Here is a 22,411-nt window from a genome sequence, read left to right on the forward strand (position 1 = left end):
AAAACCAGCTCCCAGCCTTATTTTCTTCTCAGAAAATTACATCTTTCAAACCTTTGAAATACCTTCCAAATGAATCTTTCAGCACAACAGTTTTAAAAATCTTCAAAGGCAAATGGTTATTCCTACATTCATGTTTCCAAGACACTCTTCCTCTTTAAATAAAGGCAAACTTCTGGCCCACAATAATGATAAAAATTGCACCCTATCAGAGCTTGATCCTTTGCTGCTATATGGTTTTGGTGCTTACTGTCCAAAGAAACTTTTCTGTTTGATTAGTGAACTTGGAAAAAGCTTTTATCTGTGAGGTGAACCAAGGCCATCGCACAAGCACACCACACTTCAGCTCTGAGCTGCTCTTGCACAAAAATTTCCCAAACCAAAGGAGCACCAGATAAAGTGCTAAAAGTGTCACAAAAAATGATGACAAGATTCACAGGACATGCCTGCCAAACGAAAGATGTTAAAGATCAAGTCCTTATGACAGAAAAGGCTTGCAGAGTTTTACATACAAATCCCATTTAGCTGGGGGTTGGGGTGACTCTGAGCTACCAACACCGTCTGGAACTTTGGAAGAACTCAGGGAGAAGATTTACCTTTATACAAAATCCATACTCTGCAGGGGCATTGTACAACTTCTTGCCTGCTATCAACGAGAAGATATTGCTGTCTTCTAGGTCAGCCAACAATTGCAAATGTCTTGGTTCCTGGGGAAGTAACATGATTTAGCACAGGTTAAGTGAAAGGTTTTGGAAGATGTGCAAGCTCTGTAGTCTCTCAAGCTCAGCCTCCAACAGAGGGCAGTGCATGAACACTGCTCCTCTCCCAGGCAGCCTCAAGTGGCCATGGCACACACCCCTTAAATACCAGCCTACCAGCAGAAAGTGCTTGGTACAGGAAGCTCACAAAATACTTATGCAAACCCCCCACATTAAAAATGGCCTGGCCTATTACATTGGTCCAGAGAAATCTGAAGGTTAACACAACTTTAGTGGCCACAATGATGTTGCCTGGCTGGTTTGGTTTTATTTTATAATGAAACTCTGTGGCTGTGTTTATGCATTGAGAGCCCAGGGCTCAACTGTCATTTGATCATGCCTTACTCATCTTTTTCTGTGGAACAAAAAATGGGAACACTGTGTGGAGATTTTTAAAAAACAGCAAAAAATACCCACTGTAAAAGCAGAAAATGTTTTCACATGCTAGTACTGTGCAACTTCTTTTTTAATCTTACCTTTGAAGTTCCTTTTGTAGAACAATAAAGTCCTGATCTCCTCAAACACATAAACAGTTTCTTCCATGATTTCCTACCCAGCTCTTTCACATGCAAGAAACCTTGAATTTCAGGGCAGCTACTGGAGTTTAAAAAGTTCTGTTGGAGAGGAAAATGTACATGAACATTGTATCCTATGGATGAATTGTAAAATTGTCACTGTATTTGCAGAACAAACAATGAAATGGCAAATCACTTTGTTGACTTGAGGTGCAGTTTCCCACTAGGCTTAAACTGACCTAGATGTTTAATCTGATTTACAACCAAAATGTATATTCCTGCTCCTCCATTGTGTCTAGTTGGCCATCTCCTCCTGCAACTGACACCTTCCTATTCCCTGCATCAAGACTTAAATCTCAAAAAAGCTACTGTTTCTCTGTATTCCCATTCATCTTGCACCTGGCCTGAAGGGAGAGAAAGTAAGCTTATTAATTCTTAAAATAATTCTTAAACTGCACCTTGTCTCAGCAATTTTGGCAAATTGCCTAGCTTGGAAACATTGGCCAAAATCTCCATCTTTATCCTCAACTTTTTGAAAGGAAGAGCCTATTTAGGGATTTCAAGCTGTCCCAAGACAAGAGGTATAACAGACAACAGAGTATTTAACTGAAAATGAAATGTAGAGCAGTCAAATAAGTGCGAGCAATTATACCAGACCTCAGGACTGAAAAGCATTTAACTTCTTGACATAAGTAGAGGAACCATATACAAAATAATTTGATTTGTGATATATCACAGGAAGGAAGAATTAATTATGGTAGGAGAACTGATGGATTGCTCCCTTATTACAACAGGCCAGGTTTTTAAATGACAGAGGGCTCGATCATTAGGTTAAATACCAAATTAATAAATTCAATAAGTATGAAGAAAAATGCATAAACCTGGTTAGCCTAGATATCTCAGCAATTCTTCGAAGTTGTGTTTTGGTATGGACATTGCCCATAGGAAACAAAACCAAAACCAGCGTCCTGTGTCAGAATTCTTACTTCCATTAAATCCTAATTTTTTTTCCAGTGCTCCTCCTCATCTCATCTAACAGAATGGGAAAGAACAATCAATTTTCTTGCTGTTTGTACTATGAATACACTGGTCAGCTGTGAAAGGGAAAGACCAAAAGGAGAACAGATTCTTTTTGTCCAGTCAGTTAAAACAAAAGTAAACTAAGATGGCAAGCTTTTTTGCATGTTATAGCCAGGTCAAGACTAGGGAAAACAGATCCCACTGATTTTAATGCTATTGTCATGACTAAAAATACTAGCTCTTAATGAAGTATATGATATAATGAGGTGATATTTAATATTCTTCATGTCATGCTTATAATTTAAACCAGCGAAATGGGTCAGTGTCTAAGGGGGCCTCAGATGCAACATGCTTAATGACTACTAGGCTGCAGGAGGTTTACCTTGAATAAATTATAACTGCCATTGAAATTCTGAAAAATGGTTGTGTGTTTCTCAAAAGAAGTACTTAATATAAAAATTTTAACAAAAATAGTTTTTTATGGGTAAACAATTAACTAGAGGGAATATGCTCACCCTCTTTCCCCCACCCTCTGGAGTTGTTAACCTCCAAGACTTTTGCTTCTTCAGGACTGTACCTTCCTGTGCCTTCCCAGAAGCAAACTCATACCTCACGAGGCTCTAAGGTTTTCCTTTTGCTACCACTTGAGTTACTCTCAAAACTTTTCCATCTTCAAGGACATCTTGCTCTTTTTGGGAGTCCTGCTGCTTGTATTAACTAGTAAATTCAATTCTCCATTTTAATTACAGGAAGAAGGGTCCAAGGTGTGAAGACCTCTCTTCCTACCAGTCCATGGCAATGCCAGTCCATGCCAGTTTTGGTTCCTGATTACAACCTCACTGCACATGACTTTCATTTATAATTCCAGAAATTGGCTTGTTTTTTTTTTGTTTGATTGTTTCCCAGATGTAAGAGGATGCTATATTTTAAATTCTTCTCAGTGAATGTGGAACCAGATTTTAATGGACTTTGGCATGTTATGGGACAGAATGAATGTACTGGATCAAAAGTCAGCGGAAACTTGTCTTAACAGAGAGTCAGTGTATATTTGCAAAATGACAGAAATCAAGCTAAAATCAGTTACTCGTATGCTTATATTCTTCATATATTTGTGCTTCTGCTTTATAATTTGCCTGTTATTCATGATACTGTCCTCCAGGCATCATGGTCATATGTTCTTAGTACAGTACTTCTTTAATAAATTGTGTTTTAATTTTGCTCTGGAGTTGAATGTCCAGAGGTTGAGAAAACAAGTGAAGTGAAAAGGATTTATAGACTATGGGGCTTAGATTGGAGTGCTAAAAATTGAGAGATTTAAGTGAATCAGTTACTGGTCAGAGGGGTAGCCCACTCTCCAGCACCATCCTTGAAGGCCAACCAACTATGCACCACTCCAATTCCTTTATGAGCAAACAAGAAACTGTAGAGTGACACCAGAACTTCAGCACAAGTGGAGCGCACATGCCACCACCAGCACACAGATTCCACAACTCTACCAACACACATGCATAAGGAACACACCCCTGCAATTTAACCTGGGGAGCTTTAAATGGGACTACTCTGCAAATACTATGTACAAATTCCTACTTGCACTTACTTCTTAGGGCATTATTTTTCTATACAAAAGAGCAGCTAGTTGGCTGAACCATGGGGAAGTTGGTCCTTATTGTTAATTCTTGCCAGGCACAAACATGGGACACAAAAAGCAAAAGCAAAATAATCATAATCTCAAACTCATCTTCTAATATCCACTTGCATTTTTACACTTTCTCCTGTGCTATGATGTGGAGTACAGAAGAGAACTTCTGTTCTGCCTTTTATAAAAGGTATATTTGTTTTTCTAGAAGTATTCCTGCCAAGGCTATTTGCGAGTAACAACAGGTGGCTAAACCAGATACCCACAGAGTAAGCTGAGTATTAATGGAACAAATATGTATGACCATAGTTATGAATACTTTGTGTTTACAATTTACACCTCAATGCCACTGCTCAAGATCTTTGTCAGGTATTTTCAACATTAGCCCCATATGCTATTTCACTATACTGGTCTTTCTCTGACTATTTTCCACACCTTTGAATTCTCTTCCTTCCTGACTGCCTCTCAACCCCTTCCCCTCCACCTTCTTTGTCCATACAGATAATTTACAGTACCTGCAAAAGTTGTGACTGTGGGATACTGCCATTTGTTTGCTGGCACCAGGCAACCATTTGTTCGGGAAAGAAATTCTAGACACAAAAAGAAGACAATTGGAAATTGTCACATTATATTTAAACACTTACAGAGAACTAGTGACATTTTCTTCCAGTCATTAATTTTTTGGAACTATCACTATTAAATCAATTTGGAGATCCCCTGACACAGAAAGTAATACTAGGGCTTTTCAAGTGCAGTTCTTCCCCTCCTTCTGCTCACCAGATGCCCATGCAGACAGACTGTGAGTTTTTAAAATATCTGATATGCAGCATTTCCTAAGTGCATTTTCCTCTCACATCCTCTTCCAGCGAGGACTTTTGGGGATCTCTAACAGCCTCTACTTTCTTGGCAAGATAAGGATGAATGGTCCTGCAAGCTGAGTATGCAGTGACTCCTTGCTTATTGCACCAATGACTTGACTTCAGATTTATTCCTCCAGTTCCCCTTTAATCTGCTATGTTTTAAAATTCCTGTATAATTTGGTACACTGAATTTACTATACACAGCAATGACAGGAAATCTTTCTTGAAGTTTTTAAACATTATTTGAAGCATGGAGACATCCAGAAATGCCTGAAATAAAACAATGACTGATTATAACAAGATGAATCACAACAAAAACATTTCCAGTTTAGAACATTTGTCACTCTTCCGGCAATATAAATTTTAGTCTTTAGGGCATAAAGAGAAGGGCTGAGGAGGGATCACCCTTCTGCCAGGTAAGTTGCACAATAAGTTATGAAAGCTAACATTTACCAGATTCTCTTGAGTAGAAATAGTGCCATATGGCAACAGCTAATGCAACGGACAGGGAGCCTTCGCATTCTTGCACCACAAGAATGATTTATTCTGTGATTGCAGGAGCCTGGGACTGAATGCCAAGCATTCTGGGTTTTACTCCCATGCTCTGTTATTAATTAAAATATACCACATGAAACTAATGCTCTAGCTCCTATGATACCAAAACTTCTGTACAACGCTCAGATGTTCATGGCTTATCAGATGGTGAGATCAACAGAAGTGAAAAACTAGGAACACTCCATGTACAGAAACGTTTCACAGAGTAAGTCAAGGCACAGACTCTGAAACAAGCACCAGCAGATGACAAATGTACATGCAAGCACACGTGTGAAGATGCAGCAACTGTGCACTTGCATCTATGAGCAAAGGAATGAACTTATCACCCGCAGTTACTTCAGCAATGAGTTTAAATATGACCTTGTGTATCTTTTTTCCTTCTCACACCACAGATGCCTGACTGACCCAAAATCTGTTCTTACCTAATCACCTCTGGATTACCCTTCCTCAGCTGTCTCAATGGGGTTGCACCAGCTGACATTGGTTCATGACAACAGTCTGCTCCAACATAATTGTTTGGATAAAATGTGAAAAAGTCTTCCTCAGATGAGCAGTTACACAGTAACCAGCTCAAAATTACAACATTCAAAGGATCTTAGAAATCCAGGAATAGGTATGGCATGCAGGAGTTTTCAAGCATGGGTATACCAGGGATATAGAGAGGACAAGCTACGGTGATCAGTAAATGTGGCAGGGCACACCAGTAAAGCACAGCCATAGGTGAAACAATGTTCGGTACATGTAACGATAAACTGGAAATTCCTTGTATGGAGTAAGTGCTTTAGGGGTCACCCAGATGGGTTTGCTGTTTTATTAACTATTACAGTCAGAAATGAAAAGGTTTGGATACTGCTTATTATGTGATCAATTTGCTTTGAATCAAGGAACTTTGGTGATAATGAGTAAATTGCGCTTCTGATTGTTTTTCTTGAACTAATGAAAATTCCCCTGTCTTGGTCACTCTCCAATGTAACTACAGACATTTTGAAACAACATTTTGAAAACATTTGAGGTTTTTAGGCTAGGAGGAAAGTACAAGGAATTTAAACATTGGTTAAAATGTCTTTGGAAAGAATTCTCTTAGTTGGTTGCCTGTTTTTTTTATAAAAAATGTTTAAGACATAGGAGTGCCCAGCAATGTTATTGCATTCCACCCCTCTGTGGTGTAAACAACTAAATAATGAGACTCACCATGGGATTTTTGAAAAATTCATATTTTGCGTAATTCTTCCTGAACAAAAATTTACTTTCGCTTCCCATGGTGGATTCAACTTGGACTATGAGCTCATGATCTTCCAGGCACCTCTCTGTGGAAAAAGAACACCATGTTAACACACAGCCAACCAGCAGGAGTGAGACCAGCTAAGAACAGAAGTTAAAACAACCCAGTGTAATTCCATTACCTTTTAAGAAATTAGCAAAACACGTTCTAACTTTCAAACCATACTGCCATGAGGCAATACTTTACTTTGCAATGTGTTACAAAGTTTAACATTATATGACAGTGTTCTTCAAGGAATTCCTATATCAGGGTTTCATAAGCACAGACTTTTGAGAAAGGAATAGATTTTTTGTGTGTGCAGTAGCTACAATAATACAGACAAACCTCTTCTTTTGGCACTGGTTGTGTGCTGTGGAACTGGCAAGGTGAACAGGTTTAAGGGGGAAAAAAGTTACAGAAAGGCCACTGTTAGGTCTTGAACTATCACAGAAATACAGTGTTGTATTTGATCACACTCTATAAAACCAGTCCATTTCAAGGTGAACTTCAGGCCTTTATTGTAGATGCTAGACAATGGGGTTTATTATGAAAGAGGTCACAGGATCTACTTTACAGGAATACTGACAGAGACAAATGTTTTGTACACATGACAGGGCAATTTTCTGCTCTAGATTTGGTTACAAGGTAACTGCCCATAACCACCACTTCTCTGGTCAAAAGAATGGCACATCAAAGCATGAACAGATAGCTTAACAAACCCAATTCACTGAAAGCAGTAACTCGAAAGAAGGCAACTGGCTAAGTGTGCACTACTTAATGAACTCATTATCTTGACAAGTCTTCAGAACTTTCTCAGAAAATATTTAGGTATTTTTCAAAAGTTTTAACTAGTCAGTACTTGCATGCCTTATGTAATACAAAATTTAAAAATTAGGTCAAACAAAACATAACTTTTGCAAAACTTTAAACAAAATGCCTGTGACTTGCTGACCAAAGAAGTTTGGAGAGTCCCTTATCCACTTTGTGTTCCTGCAATGCTTGTATTCCTACAGTAAGAAATGCCAGAGTGCCATCCAAGTTCTCTTGGGGTGATTTCGGGATAGAAAGCAAGCAGTCATTGGCATCTCAGAAAGAGCAAGCTCTGGAATATTACTTGAATTGCTGAACTCAGCAGATTATGTGGTGTTCTTTGATTGAAAATTTGACCTATGACTGAATGATCCCATGATCTTTTTCTCTTTCACTTAGGCTGTCTGTCATCACCAGCTCATTGACGACTTCAGCATTTACTGTGCACTTGTGATGTCCAGCCTTGCTCTAAATTGTGTTTTCAAAGGGGTTGACATTGAAAAACCTCCGTAGTGGGCTGCTCTCAAACAAAGAGCTGTTTCTTAGTGCATCAGGTATAACACCACTTTGAAGGGACAGTTCTTTGACCAATGTGCACAACAGTACTGCTACAGGGAGGATGTTAATAAAAGACATTTGGCACCACCTCAGCATTCATCACCTAAACCTACACATTTCTAGGGGCTTTGGAGGTAAAGTTTCAGGTATTGCTAATCTGGTGCTACTATCATGGTTTTTAAGCAACTGGTGAAGTCAAATCTCCTCCACATTGTAATGAAGACTGTGGGCTATGAGGGTGAGGGGCCTATTTTTTAAATTATGCTTCCTCCAAAAAACATTTAATTACATTGGTATGAAGCTTTATCACAGTATGAATTCCGAAAGATCACATGTTTTGTTACAGTCTAGTTCTGCCGCCACCCAAAGATGTGGTCTTTGCTTTCCTAACACATTAAAAATTGCTTGTCAGGGAAAAACTCTTTATTCTGTTCTGAGGAAATGAAGTACAGATAAACATTTGTCAATTGGTTTTATATTTCAATGTTTAGTTTGTGTAAATATACTTAGTGCCTGTTTCTTAGATGCTTTAGACAACTGACCTAGATGTATTCTGTTACTCCATCAAAACCCTTCTGAGATTCTGTGGTGATACTCCCGCTGATTTAATGTTTATATTTTCATTTTGATGGTCAAAGCCATCTTGGAGAAAAGGTGCAGCATTTCATAGCATGTGCAAGTAAAAAAAAGAAACTAGTCTTGGTTAGTTTGCTATTACTTAATAGTAATACATACACTTGGAAAGTGCTTGGTAATTTGCACTCGGTACAAATGGGATGAACTTGACACTTGAGCAACTCAGCCTCAGCCCTGCTTTTAGCTTCCTGCTACAAAACTAGAAGCACAGATGTCAGCCTGTTAAGTTCAGCTCAATAGGTCAGTCTGTCTTCAAGTGGCATTGCTGTTGAAGTGACCAGAAATGTGTGCTTCCAGTTTATCTGATAGGCTCCACTCAGTCTCCTCTACATGCTTCCTGGAACAGACTTTTCCCCCACCCCACCCAAGTTAATCTGCATTATTATCAGAACTTCTACTGAACTGCAGCAGTGACACAAGGTGGGAAAAGGAGCTGGATTCCATCATGAACAACTCACAGGCATAGCCCAAAATTCCCAATCAGAGAATCACTACAAATGACAGGTGGACCCCTGTATCAAAGAGCCCGCCCTGATTTTGCATTTAAGCAAACTGTTCCACTTTTAATTCACTCATATTATGGGAAATCAATACACGTTGACAAAAACATCTAGGTACAAAATTGCAGCAATGTTTTCTTCTAACCCTCACATATTTCAGTCCTCTACATTCTCTCCTGCTCGAATTGTATTTAGTATGGTGTATAGTCAATTCTGGAACTCAAAAAATGAAGTGTGTAGGTAGGGAAGAATTCTTTCAGTGTCCAGGCACATATAATCACATGAATGTCTTCACCACTATTATTTTTGTTAATGTCCAATACATAGATCTCTGTCCTCGTCCTAAATTGATGATAGTTAAGTATAGAATAGAACATAGGGAGAATACCACATTTTATAAATGTGGTATTTATAAATATAGTTAGGTATACTTATAGTAGCAAATTAAATAATGGGACCAATTCAAATTTCATAGACTGCTTAAACATTGACTACAATGTGCTTTAGATATTAGTGGTATGGTGCAGCAGGAACCACTTTCAAATGTCAAATCAAGAAAGTCTGATGGCAAATTGTCACACCACTGCTTCCAGTGAGAACACAAATATTTTGTGCAGTCAAATAGCTGTTTAAAGTCACGTGTAAGCACACATTTTATTTGGAACATACTTGGCTATGTATGTGAAGTGAACAGTGAGGTGCAGGCTCCTTACAAAGTGGGACCTCAAAGACCAAAGCAATGATAAATATGCAGCTGGCTTCAAAAATTTCATCTTATCCTCAGTCTGTCCAATAGTAAAACAATGAATTGGTTCTGCAAACCAAGCTCTTTTGGAGAGTACTATTAGGCAAAATACAGGGAGGAAAAAAACATAATGAACTAAATGAAGGAATTCCTCTCTTTTGGTGGGCTTCAAGACTACCACCTAGAGCATTAAGTCAGCAAAGATGTATTGCATAAGAAATAATGTCTTCTAGAAACACACAATTCTGACTGCTCTTTAACCATATTTCTCTTCACACTATGTATTTATTCACCATTGTTTCATATTTATACTAGCAATCTTTTATCTAGAGGAAGAAATATGGACCATCAGATGCCTGATAACTTCATCCAGGTTGCAGTCGCACTACTACCTTGATCTGACAGTCTCCAAAATACAGGAAAGCATGCAAGCTACAGAAGAGCTAGGAATAAGCAGCCAAATAATAAAAAATTCAAACTGCATCCAAAACTGGTGGAAGCATGGAAGTTGGTATTTAAAGTTTATTGAGTATGTATACTTAAGACCCCAAATTCAATAAACTGGATAATGTTGTCTCCTGTTAAATGAACTAATTTATTCCCTTTTCTGCCCTCATCCTTTCAAATTTGTGAAATCTGTATAATTACATTTTTTAAAATTCTTTAGATATTTTTTGTCTGTTGGCTTTACACCCCCAAAAGCTGCATTACTTCTCACACAGATCTACTTTGTGGCCTACAGGGGAAAGCCCTGGGGCTGCCCCTGTGGAACCAAGTTTGGTGGCTGCTGAAGCCCCAGCCCGCACACCCCACTTCTCTAGGGGCCCGCTTTGTGCTTCAGTGTGAGACAGAGGTCCAAGGCAGGCAGGTCCCCATGTATATAAATGCAGCCCGATAAGTATCTTGCTCTTTTCCCATCATTGTTAATTACCAAGTTATTTGTGTGTAAACAGAAGCTTTTGATTTCCTAATCAGCCTCCTGCCCGATTCATTCAGAGATGTCACACACCAGAGTTTGACAGCACAATTAGTCACCATGGAAGCTATTGTGATGTCACAAACACTGAATTGTGGCATCATTGAATGAATCTGGCAGGAGAAGGATGTTGGTTACAAAGGAGAAGGCTTCTGTTTACACAATACCTTGGTAATCAGCAATGATGGGAAAGAGAATATAGAAAAAGAGAGCCTGGTAGTTTAATGAGCATTGATAAAACTGAATATTTGTAAAGGTTTTTGGAAGCGCATGTGGCGTATTAAGCTACGGAGATAAAGATTCTGTAATTTATACCTTAATTCTTCACCTCATCCTATGTCCTCAGAATTGAAAGTATATCACACAGACCAGAGAGTGTTTCATGTTAATTTTTTCATATATTTCTACATTAGGAGAAATAATAAAACCATTAGCTAATCAGGATATCTTACATGTTTGGGGTTTTTTTAAAGTGTTAGTCCGCAGAGCAGTGAATTTATTAGTGTTTAACAGTATTGGTTTTGGGTATCACATTTCCAGCAAATCATTTCCTTTTTTTATTCGTAAGGGTTCTGAATTACATTTTTAGACATAAAACCCCCTCTGTTAGCTACAGATAGCATTCACAATTCCAGTGCTGGCGATCGCAGCTTATGATTTGCCTTCCTCTGTTTTCTAGAAAAAACATTCCCCATGAAGTGTATCGACTAATACTCCAAATGCTATACTTTTTAAAGCATTATTGTATGCCATGGAGAATTACAGATAGTGTTATCTGGGCGATACGCTGTTGCGAGCTGCACAGCAGAACCCTGTAACTAATCAGTGCCACAAAATAACAGGAAAAGCAAGACTGAATAACATAAGATCCTTTCAGGTACTGCAATTAAACCAATTCATGGCGTTATTTAATTCCCCACGGTTCTTCCTCTTGCTGCCTTCTTGAAACTGTAACCATGACACCTTAATTTCAATCAGGTGGAGGAGCTGCTGCCTGGAGAGCAGATACCACCGCTGGTCCAGAAATTGCCCATGGATTTGCGGGTGGTGCCACCATTTTTTCCCTGCCTGAAGTCAAGTTTAGCCAACCCCCTCCCCCACCTCAGCATGTCTAGCTTTCATGAGCATTACTGTAGGTATGTAAGGCTGAGTCTGTTCACCCAGGTCTCCCAGCTGGTGATGAGCTGAGCTGTTTCATAGGACCGTACTCTAAGGATCAAGCTTAATTTGCCTAAGCTGTTTATTTGCAATAGCTTCAGACACAGCAAGGTAGCAACAGAGCGCTAGCGTGAAGATTAGACAATTCTCCCTTTTTTTAATAATTAAAAAACTAGAGGATGGGAAATAAGGGAAGGACTTAAAATGGTTTAAATGCTTAACACATCAAATTGTAATACACAGAAAGCACGTATGTGATTTCAGCTAATTGTACAAATAAAAGCAGTGGAAAAGAAAACGTTCCGTCTGGAAGCACATTTATATGAATTACACATGTTTTATGTTCCCAGGTAACCATGCCACCCCTTTGACCATTCCCTACCTAATCCTAGGTGAGGGTGATGCTCCACTAGAGTCCAGCTGTTATCATCCACACAATGACTTTTGTAAACGAGCAGCTGACAGAGGTCCCTGGCTGTCATGTCTGCTAGAATCTCGACCACTTTGCTTGTTCCATCTTCACTAAAGACTTTTACATCCTGCAACATAAAGGGTACACTTACAGATCAACAGCTCTGAACATAGGCAAACCACACAGCTACTGTAGAAAAGCATCATCCTCTCGGTGTGAAGGTTCCAAGCACCTTGGCAGCCAGGACAAATGAAATGGATGATTCACTTTATAACACTTTCTCTCGATGCCCCCTAGACCTATTTCCCCACCCCCCTCCCCAACACCTCCCTGCACTAAACAAAGATTCAGCAGGGTTAATATGACCACGTACACAGGAAAAGTGAGAGAGCAGGTTCTGTATAAAGCTGTGTAAGGTAAGCAAACGTGAAACAATGTCGAGAGAGTACTTTGGCAACAGTGGGCGAGAGAAATCACATCCAGTCAAACACACACAATTTTCATTGCGATCCCATCAGAGGCCTCTGAACATTCACAGAGGAGCAGGCCAAGACCCCAAAGAATAAAAATGGCTCTCTTGTTCCCCACTAACTTTTGATTGTTTCGTGTGGGGAAGTCCCACTCGCAGTTTGCCGGCAAATCAATTACCTAGCACAGTCCACACATTTCTCTCCCTGCCCTGACTTCTCTTTTGATCCTAGCCTGAAAGTAGTTTGAAACCAAATGTGCATACGGTGCGCATCCTAAATATCAATGAGGATGAGAGAACAAATCAAGAACCTTCTCCCCCACCTCCTGAATTATACAGATGCTTTCCTCTTTGCATTGTTCTGCTCAAGCGAGAGACACTTCCCACAAAATTATTTCTCCGGGCAAATATTCAGGTCCCAGATTTAAATCAACTCCGTGTTTAAAACGCTCCGCATCCTAGCGAGAGAAGGAGAGTCTAACAAAAACCTGGAGGGTAATTCGATATGGAAAATCTTACCTCAACGGCACGTAAAAGGCAGCAGTCAGAAGAACAAGATGGCATTTTAAATGGGGATTGCCTCTTGAGAGTTAGTTCTCTGCCTCCGCCGACCCTCCGCAGCCTGCGGCTGGGCGCCTGGGGTGCCGGCGGCGTCAGGGGCGGCCGTACCCTACCTGTCACGTAGCCCCTGCTATGGGGACTGTTTCTGGGGAGGGAAACAACTCCGCCAGAGCTCCACTCAAAGGGTTACACGCAATCTTTGCGGTAGTGAATCAAACCACACTGTGCAGACCAATCCTAGCCCTCCCTCCGACTGATGTAATCATTTCCCACACACTATCAGACTTCCAAATTATTCCCGCCTCCCCCACCTCCCCCCCCCCAAAGGAAAAAAAAAAAAAGGAATTACAAAGGAAATGTGTTTTTTTTTTTATGACGACCCTGGGGCGCTTGAGACCCCTGGGGCGGCGGCGGGGCGGGGCGTGGGGAGCCCGGCACGCGTGTGCCGCTGCTGCCCCGGCGCCGGTGCCGGTCCCGCCCGCAGCCCGGCCTGCCCGCGCTAATGTCATCGCCTGCAACTTGGGCACTTGAACTTCTCCGCCGCCGCTCCCGGCCCGGCCCGGCTCCGCTCCGGGCCCCGGCGGTGCCACCGCGCCGGGGGCGAGCGAGCACGGCCGGCGCCGCCCCCACCCCCCGCTGCCCCGGCTACGCACAAATTCGAGCCCGGTGAGGGAGGAGTTAAAGCCTCATCCAGCCCAAGTGACTCAAACCCGCGCGTTCAGGAAACGGCTTCATCTGACAGCAGGGATGAGCCAGCTCTTTCAGAAGTGGGCTCTGGAAAGGAGAGGAGGGGGAATCCCGGTTGCTCTGGGGAAGGCATGCGTGCTGTGCAATGTTACGGCTGCACTCCTGCCAACGCTTCGCCAAGCCAGAGGCATCCTCATACACGCAAGAATTCGTTGGGCGTGGGGGTGTCCCCGTTTTCTGTCCTGCGGGCAAGTCTCTGTTGTGTGGCTGGCGCCGTGTCGCAGCAGAGCCCCGCACCGCACCCGCAGCGGTCCCGGCCCGCTCCGCCACTCGGCAGCGCGCCCGCGGGACGGGGGGACACGGGTGGATCGATGCCCGAGACACCCGCAGGCATCGCACCGCAGTGTGCGAGTCGGTAGCGCAGCTCTCATGTTCCTCCCAGGATGGGCAGGCACACCGAAAAGCCAGCACGCAACAAGACAGAAAGTAGCTATTCTGATTGTTCTAGTGGGGAACGGCAGGGACTAACACCCGCTTGATTTTTTTTCTTCTTCTACTTTTATAGTATAGCCATCGGACCGAAAAGTTGGTGGCGAAAGAATTCCTTTCTACTTTCAGCTTACTCTGCACGTAACTGTACTTTCTGTATTGAAACTAAACTATTTTGGATGGATTTCCTGCTTCGGGAACCAACCTGGTGACATCATTCATTCATTAGTCACGAGAAGCACAGCCCTCTGCTCTCTGCCTCAGCTTTCACAGGGGAGCCCGAACCACGAATACGCCACAGCAATCGCCACTTTCGCAACACCTGGAGGGCAAACCCCGCCTCTTTTCCTTTCCGGCAGGGAACAAGGCAGTGATACAGACAGCACCTGATCACTGTCAGTGCCAAGTCCCAGAAGAGAGGCAAAGCTGTTTTGCTGAGGGTGCCTCTCCAGCCCGTGCAGGTGGAAAAGAGAGAGCTGTAAGATAACCACCACACTTTTCTCTGCTCCCAAGCATGGAAAGCCTTAATGCTGTGTGGCCACTGGAAGAAAGCTGCAGCTGTCTTTTATGCTCATTCATGCTGTGCTCTCTCAGTACGAAGTAAAGGGGTCAGGGGTATGTGTCGCACCCTCCCCCTCCTTGCCCAGAGTCCAAGCTCATGCTGATGCTGATGCCAGCCCCCCCTGAAGTACCCCAGCATTTCAAACTACTGGATACCCAACACTGCAGTTCGGTGTACTACTGCTGTGATGCCATGTTCCCTCCTCCGGAGAGCCAGGCCCTGGAGGCAGCACCCACTATCCCCACACCACAGCCACTATGGAATTGGGTTACAAACATGGATATGTTCATTCCTGGGACCAGACAGCCCTTGGGGTGGTAACAGGGCTCTTAAGGCACTGCAGGGAGTGGAGTGCAATGGGTGGGCAGCATGAACGCAGCAATGATCAAGTTAACCTCACTGACTATTTATTAATAGTGCTGTGTTTACCATCAAGGACAGTGCAAGGCCATGTATCACCACTGACATCACAGATATAAAACACTGCATCAGGAGGGGATGTAATGGCCTGAGCTGAACCCTGCCCCAGGGGACGGGAGAGAGGCAGAAGTGAGATGAAACCCTGTGCCTCTGCAGAGGCAGGAGTGCAGCAGCCCATAAGAAGCTTACATGGAAGGTGAGGGGATTTTATGCCCCCACACAACACTGCAGAGTTACGAAGTATAACCACAAATACGAAACCAGCTTGATGACCAAACTTCACCTCCAACTTTCTGACAGTTTCTGTGACAAAAGACGCAGATAACAGTATTTCTGTATCACTGAGAAAACTGAATTTGAAGTCAATTGGTCAAATCCAACTCTCTCACTTTTCCTTTTTCTCTCTTTCTTTTTTCCTAAGGAAGCACCTCCCACTTTAAGGGCTCCCTATTCAAACTTCATCCAGCAGAAACACTGTTTCATTTCCAAAACTGATTTAGGGCTTATTATCTACAAAGGAAAACTAAGCAAGATTCACTCGAATAAAATACTCCAATAATGAAAACACTTAGCCTGATGAGAGGTTCAAAAAGTTAGTCTGACACTTTTGCACTGCATCCCTCTGAGAAATGCAGTGAAATGCAACAGCAGACTGCCTGCAACAGTGATTTACAAAAGGCCCTAATTACGTCAGCAGCACAAGGCACCTTCTATTCAAAATTAAGGTTAAGAATGCTAAGCCAACCAGAGCGCTATATTGGCTGAACATTCAGTGCTTTACAGCGCAAAGGAGCAGATAACAGACTGCACCATTGTTCTGGGAAGAAGTCTTCCCCCAAGCTTTTCTTTTCTTTTTTCTAAAGACAAAAAAGACTTTAAAAATTAAAAATTTAAAAGAACATTAATATTCATCACTTCAGAGGTTTCATATAATGGGTCGCATATCTTGAGTATCTTCATGGCTGCTTCATCTTCCAGCCTCTGTTCCTCAACCTCACTCAGTATTTCATGTGTATCAAGTAATGCAAATACTTTAGGAATGTGAAGGGAAAAAAAAAAAACCAACAACAAAAACTAGAAAACCCAAACAGTCATGTGGATGGCCACATCATTTTTTCTCCATTTCTTATGCTATTTTTTTCATTTTTCTTCAAAACAAAACCTTTAACTATACACAGTGATTACAGAAATTCACTCTTTTACATGATGTTATGCTAAAAATCTTCAGTGGCAAACAGATTTACATTTGCATTCTACAATCTGAAATTAAACAGCGTAATTTATATCAATGTAGACTAACCCATGTTATCCTGGGCTATGACTCCAAACATAAGAAGGAAGCACCAGTCATCAGAAGGTCCTCTGACTGAAATCTAATAGATCAAAGGTTTCAGTACACGAGTTCTTTATAAGAGAAGTAGATCAGAGACTTCACAGAAAACTATTAAAGTACACTGAAAAGTCATTACTGAGAGCTGCACAAACAGAAAATCAGTCCAGCAAGTTTTGACTTCCATCCCCCAATTTCACTCATCAAGACTGTTCAGACAATCAGTGACGTACATAGAAGGAAAATGGAACTGAAATCTATGCATGCACCTTGTGCAACCAGAAGCGCTATTTACTGCAGAAGGCACCTATGTACCAGGCAGGTACTTGCTATTTTCACTGGAACCCTGTTTTGATGAGATCTTTTTTCTAAAAGCTTTTTATAATCAAAGCTTATCAGCTCACAAGAGCAGAGTCAGAGTCACAGGAGGAATGAGGAAGCTTTCAATTAGGATCAGTCAACAGAAAGCCGCTGAAGACTCAAGCTCAGCCTGCAGGCTACCCTTGAACTGCTATTTTCCTGGTTGAAAAAGCAACAAATAAAGGAAGGTTTTGCTTCCTAAAGTTACAAACCTTTGAAAATGAAAGGCCTCTAAGCATGCTCTGTGCACACCTGACAGGCAAGCAACTCAGTCAACCACATCTACCTGCTGGAGCACCAGCCAGTCCCCCTTTACTTGCCCAGCAGCATTAAGGCAGCTTTATAAGACATGGAAAATTCAGCTGCTGCAATGAAATAAATATATAGGTCAACCCTATGGCTCTTTTTGCCTTCTCTGTTGCACTGCTTATGCAGGAAAATAGCCCTTCAGACAAACAGCAGTGGTAACAGCAATACAACGTGGACAAGATCACTTATCCACAAGGCATCAGATAGTACTTCCTTCTAAAAGAAAAAATCATGTGAGGTATTTGATCATTGCTTTTTTCCTCCCTACATATACACATAAACCCCTTGGAAATGCTGAGGTTAAGGTTCTCATAGCAACATTAACTCTCTCCTCTGGCATACACTATATTTAGGTACACATTTAAAAGCCTATGAACAACAAATGAGAACAACTGCTGTACGATCAAGATCTTAGTCTATGACTTCGATATTCAGAACAGCAACCTCAAAACAAAATCCCACAAAGCGCTGCTTTAGTTGGCTGTATTTCAAAAGGCTCATTCTGTCCCCTTTCACTGGGCTACTGAATTTTAAACCCATTTCCAAGGGTCAGAGAAACAACCTGACCTGAAAGAGAATCATATAATCTTATGTTCAGTGCTCATCAAAACCAATACTGAAGTCATAAACTCCATGAGGGTTGTACCAGCAAGAGAGGTTTTGGGAATCACAGAGATGGGCAGGGCAGGATTAGTGCTGGGTGCCAGTCAGCATTGGTATTGGGAAGGTTAGCTCATCTGAAGCCATCATGTATGGACACCCAGTCACACATGCACCCAGTAATTTTGGAGAGTTACATTCCTTGTGAAAGTAAGGGAGAGAGATGGAGCAACTTACCCTCTAAAGCACATGACAAAGGCTCCTGATTCTGGACTAAAGATGGATGCTGTAAGCTACGTTGGCTGAATTCAGGCCACTGTGGTGATTAATCAAGCAAACATCTCTATTGCACTATTTACATCACGGTTTAACCACAGCCAGCAGCTCAGCCCCACACAGCTGCTCACTTACTGCCCCCAGTGGGGTGGGGGAGAGAACTGGAGGGAATAAAGTTAGAAAACTGATGGGCTGAGACAAAGACAGTTTAATCAGGAAAGCAAAAGTCATGCACATGAGCAAAGTGAAACATGAAATTCATTCCCCACTTTTCATGGGCAGGCAGGTGTTGAGCCATCACCAGGAAAGCCAATCACGAGTAATGGTGATTTGGGAAGATTAAAAATCATCACTTCAAACGTCCCCTGCCTTGTTCCCATCCTTCTTCTCTCCCCAGCTTCATAGGTCAAACATGATTCCAAATGGTGCAGGATTTCCCCTGGGTTAGTTGGAGTCAGGACCAGAAAAGACCTTGGCTCTGTAAGCACTTCTGAGCAGTGACTAAAACATCTCTGGAATTATCAACACAGCTTTCATCATAAATCCAAAACATGGCCCCATACCAGCTACTATGAAGAAAATTGACTCTACCCCAGTCAAAACTAGCAAAATTACACATGGCAATTGTTGACATTTGAGCTTTAAGAAATAAACAAAGCGTGTTATGTTGCATGTACACAAAGCACATTTAAAGGAACATACAATGAGCACATGTGGGGAATATAAAATGAGCACATGTGGGGTACTACTAAAGTTTAAAATAGAAATATTGTAATAACAAGCCATAGCTTTTCCTCCTCTAATTCAAAACTGCATGTGAAAATGAATATTTTTTCTATAGGCATTGAATTATCTGGTTTTATCTTCTCAAAACTTAGAGCGTTTCTTAAATCTAAAAGTATTGCTCTCCTTATAGGTTTAGCATTGTATAGCAACTGCACTGAAGCATCTTCAAAAATCTCAGCTATTTATATACAACTGTGCAGAGCACATTTTCAAGACATAACCACTGCCTGCATGAACAAAAGATTTATCTCAACATGTATGCACATACTTAGAGGCTGAAGGTTTGGAAACTGTAAGCTGCTACCCTGTAATTTCCATATTTTAAAAATAAATAGGGGAATGCAGTTTTAAGTGATACATACCTACATACAGACAACACATCAATTTTGTGACAGTATTCCCAAAAGCTGTTTCAACTCTTTCCCACTTAGGTTTAATGTTCAGATGTTCAGATAGATCATTTGACCTGTTTGACATTTTCACATCTTCCCACTCAATTCCTCATTTGCCTCTCATTTTTAGGTAAAAGAAAGGAGAAAGACTTTTTCAATCCTTCTAAGAGTAACAATAGGCCTTTTATGAATTTTGCTGAAGCTTCAGGGTATTTGCAGAATGCTGGAAGAGAGAAGGCTTGGGAAGCAGTTTGTATAGGCTTTGATAGTCCACACTAGCAGGAAGGGAGTGCAGCAACAGCCAGCTCACTCAGTCCTGGATCTGGGGGTCCAGACTGTTCCAGCATTTTCTGTTAGTTTTGACTGTAAGTCTGTAAATGTTCTCCCTTCTCTCCACACAGCTCCTCCTAACAGCAATTGCTTTTTATGCAAAAATCCTTTCTGGTTTCAAGATCCTTTACATACATTAAAAAAGACAGTTACAGGCGCTGTTACACTCTTTTGATTATGTAATGAAAGGCATTAAATTATTTTGCTGGCATTAACCTTTATCTTTCATATATTTTATTGTGCAATTTATCCCTAGATAGCTTGCAATTCTCCTCAGCTGTGCTTACAGAATGCATTATTTATTGTCTGAATTTGCTCCAAGAGCAAGGTTTAGTACAAAACTTCTTGCAAACACAATTTAAATCACTAACAACCCTAGAAAGGGCAATATAAAGAAAAACCATAATAATTTCTTGATTAAATCCTTAAGTAACCAAGCTAGTTACTGAGTATTTTAAATTACTTTGCCATTATAAATTACTCTGTAGAAAAGGAATTATTACCACATCTTCCTTGCTGCACAGGCTTCCAACCACAAGAACCACATTAATTTGAAGCTTGGCAGAGGGTGCAACAAGGCTCCAGGGAACAGCTTCCCATTGGATTTAGGAAAGTGGTACAGGTCCCCAAGTTTTGGATGGCTCCTTCTTTCCCAGTGGGACACTGTGACAACAGCAGCTGAGGTCCTTGTCATCTAGGGCCCAGGCCACCCTATGAGCCAAAAACCCCTTCCAGCACAGGGCTCTGCAATGTGCAGTTGGCTTCTCACTTGGATTTACGATTATCCAAGCAGAACTTCTGTGTGGGTAGGCCACAAACCCCCCTTCCCTTGCATGTTTTTCTCAGGAGAGAGGAGCAGAGAGGTTGCAGAGCAGACAACAGGAACACCTTTAAGGACTGAACACACACCTAGGCCTGGCTCCAGCACTCTATTTGCATTTACAGGTCCAGCCAGGTATTACTAGGAAAGGGACCAGAGACTGCTTTCAAAGATGTCTTTGGAGAGTGAGGACTGGAATTTGAAAATGTATGCATTTTTAATGCATGGGAAAACCTCTGGGGTGGTGACTGTCTCTTATGTGATAAAATGGGACCTTGGGATTTAGATTGCGGTTGATGTAGTAACAGAAATAGAACAAAACCAGGAGCCCAACAATAGGGGAACAATATGCCAAATAAACTGTATTTGGAATGTCCAGACACAACAAAACAAACACGTTATTTTAGGAATGAATAGTTATGAAATTTGTCTTGAACAAATGCAATTCAATTTACCTGGTCTGGTAGCAGAGGAATCTAAGCTACCATTAAGATGTAGGGCTGAACAGAAATTAAACTTAGAATGCAATACAGGGTAAGACAAAGATAGACCCTCTTCCCACTCCTGTGTCTTCCTCCATCCTCCCAAAAAAGTAATCACAAGGAGTGAAAAAGCCAAGGATTTAAGGACTTGTGAATCTGTTCCCCAGTGCTTGCAAGAGCACAGCTCCTAAGGTTTCGTCTGCAACCCTAGGGCTAAAATGAATTTTAAAAATTAATGAAAACAAGTTCTTAGCTGAAGCCCCAACTCCTAGACGTGCTAGCATTGACTTCAGCAGCATAAAGAGTTTTCAGAAACAGCTACAGTGGTACAGTAGATAAAAAAAAAAAAGAAAAAAAAATCAATTATCTATCTTTACAAGAGTTCCTTTATTCCTCACACACACACAGGGGGACACACATCCTGATGAAGCAATGACATCCTAGAACAGGAAGTTACATCAAAGATGCCAGGAGAAAGGGAGAAGCTGGAAAGCAAAACAAAAGAAACTTTTAAAGAAAAACCTCTATGAATTCAACATGCAAAGCCTGATATGAGAAGAATCAAGTATGATATGTCACATGGAGACAAAATACAAGGACTACAACCAACCTAAGTGTGAAAATATGAAGATGAGAACAAATTAGGACAGCGAAAAAGATAATGGAAGCGACTGGGAAAAAACAAAGCAAAACATAAAGAAAGACTCCTCATGAAAACTGACCATAACATACAGGCACTCAAGGAAATGATGACCATTTAAAGAATAAATACTGAAATTTACATCTGAAATTTACAGCACAATGGCTTCCGCGTCCTGAAAATCCCAAAAGCTCAAGCACTCTTGGAAATACGAATTTCCCGCACTCCGACAGCATCGGGCACAATGCACAATCGGTTTTTGCGAGTGGGCTGAGTTCACTCTGCTCTGGCAGCAGCAGCAGCAGCAGGGTGCTTTGTAAGGAGAGGGTGACAGGCTTAACTCCAGCAGCATGGCAGAGCATCCCTAATGCCCAGCCATGCCATCAGCTGCCTCTGGGGCGTACAGTATTCAGCAATATTGCTTCACTTCCCGTCTCCCAAGCTACCGGCTCTGGAAGCCGGCGATTCCAAGCAGTGAGTATCAGCTAATTGTTGCTGCCT

The 22,411-nt window shown here is 41.5% G+C and overlaps 1 protein-coding gene across 2 annotated transcripts in view; it reads right to left on the bottom strand.

Annotated features, from left to right (window-relative positions):
• Positions 1-22,411, bottom strand: part of GRB10 (growth factor receptor bound protein 10) — a 145,474-nt gene that overhangs the window by 11,743 nt on the left and 111,320 nt on the right. For both annotated transcript variants that reach the window (XM_071454847.1, XM_071454839.1), the window contains 5 exons: positions 12,368-12,524; positions 6,533-6,648; positions 4,442-4,516; positions 1,232-1,369; positions 594-704 (listed from right to left, as the gene is read on the bottom strand). In XM_071454847.1, coding sequence (XP_071310948.1) covers positions 594-704; positions 1,232-1,369; positions 4,442-4,516; positions 6,533-6,648; positions 12,368-12,524 — 597 coding nt within the window. The remainder of the gene's footprint in view (positions 1-593; positions 705-1,231; positions 1,370-4,441; positions 4,517-6,532; positions 6,649-12,367; positions 12,525-22,411) is intronic.

This window comes from Agelaius tricolor, unplaced genomic scaffold (assembly GCF_023055355.1).
Source record: "Agelaius tricolor isolate 1412-34295 unplaced genomic scaffold, bAgeTri1.0.p SCAF_2, whole genome shotgun sequence".
Lineage (NCBI taxonomy): Eukaryota > Metazoa > Chordata > Aves > Passeriformes > Icteridae > Agelaius > Agelaius tricolor.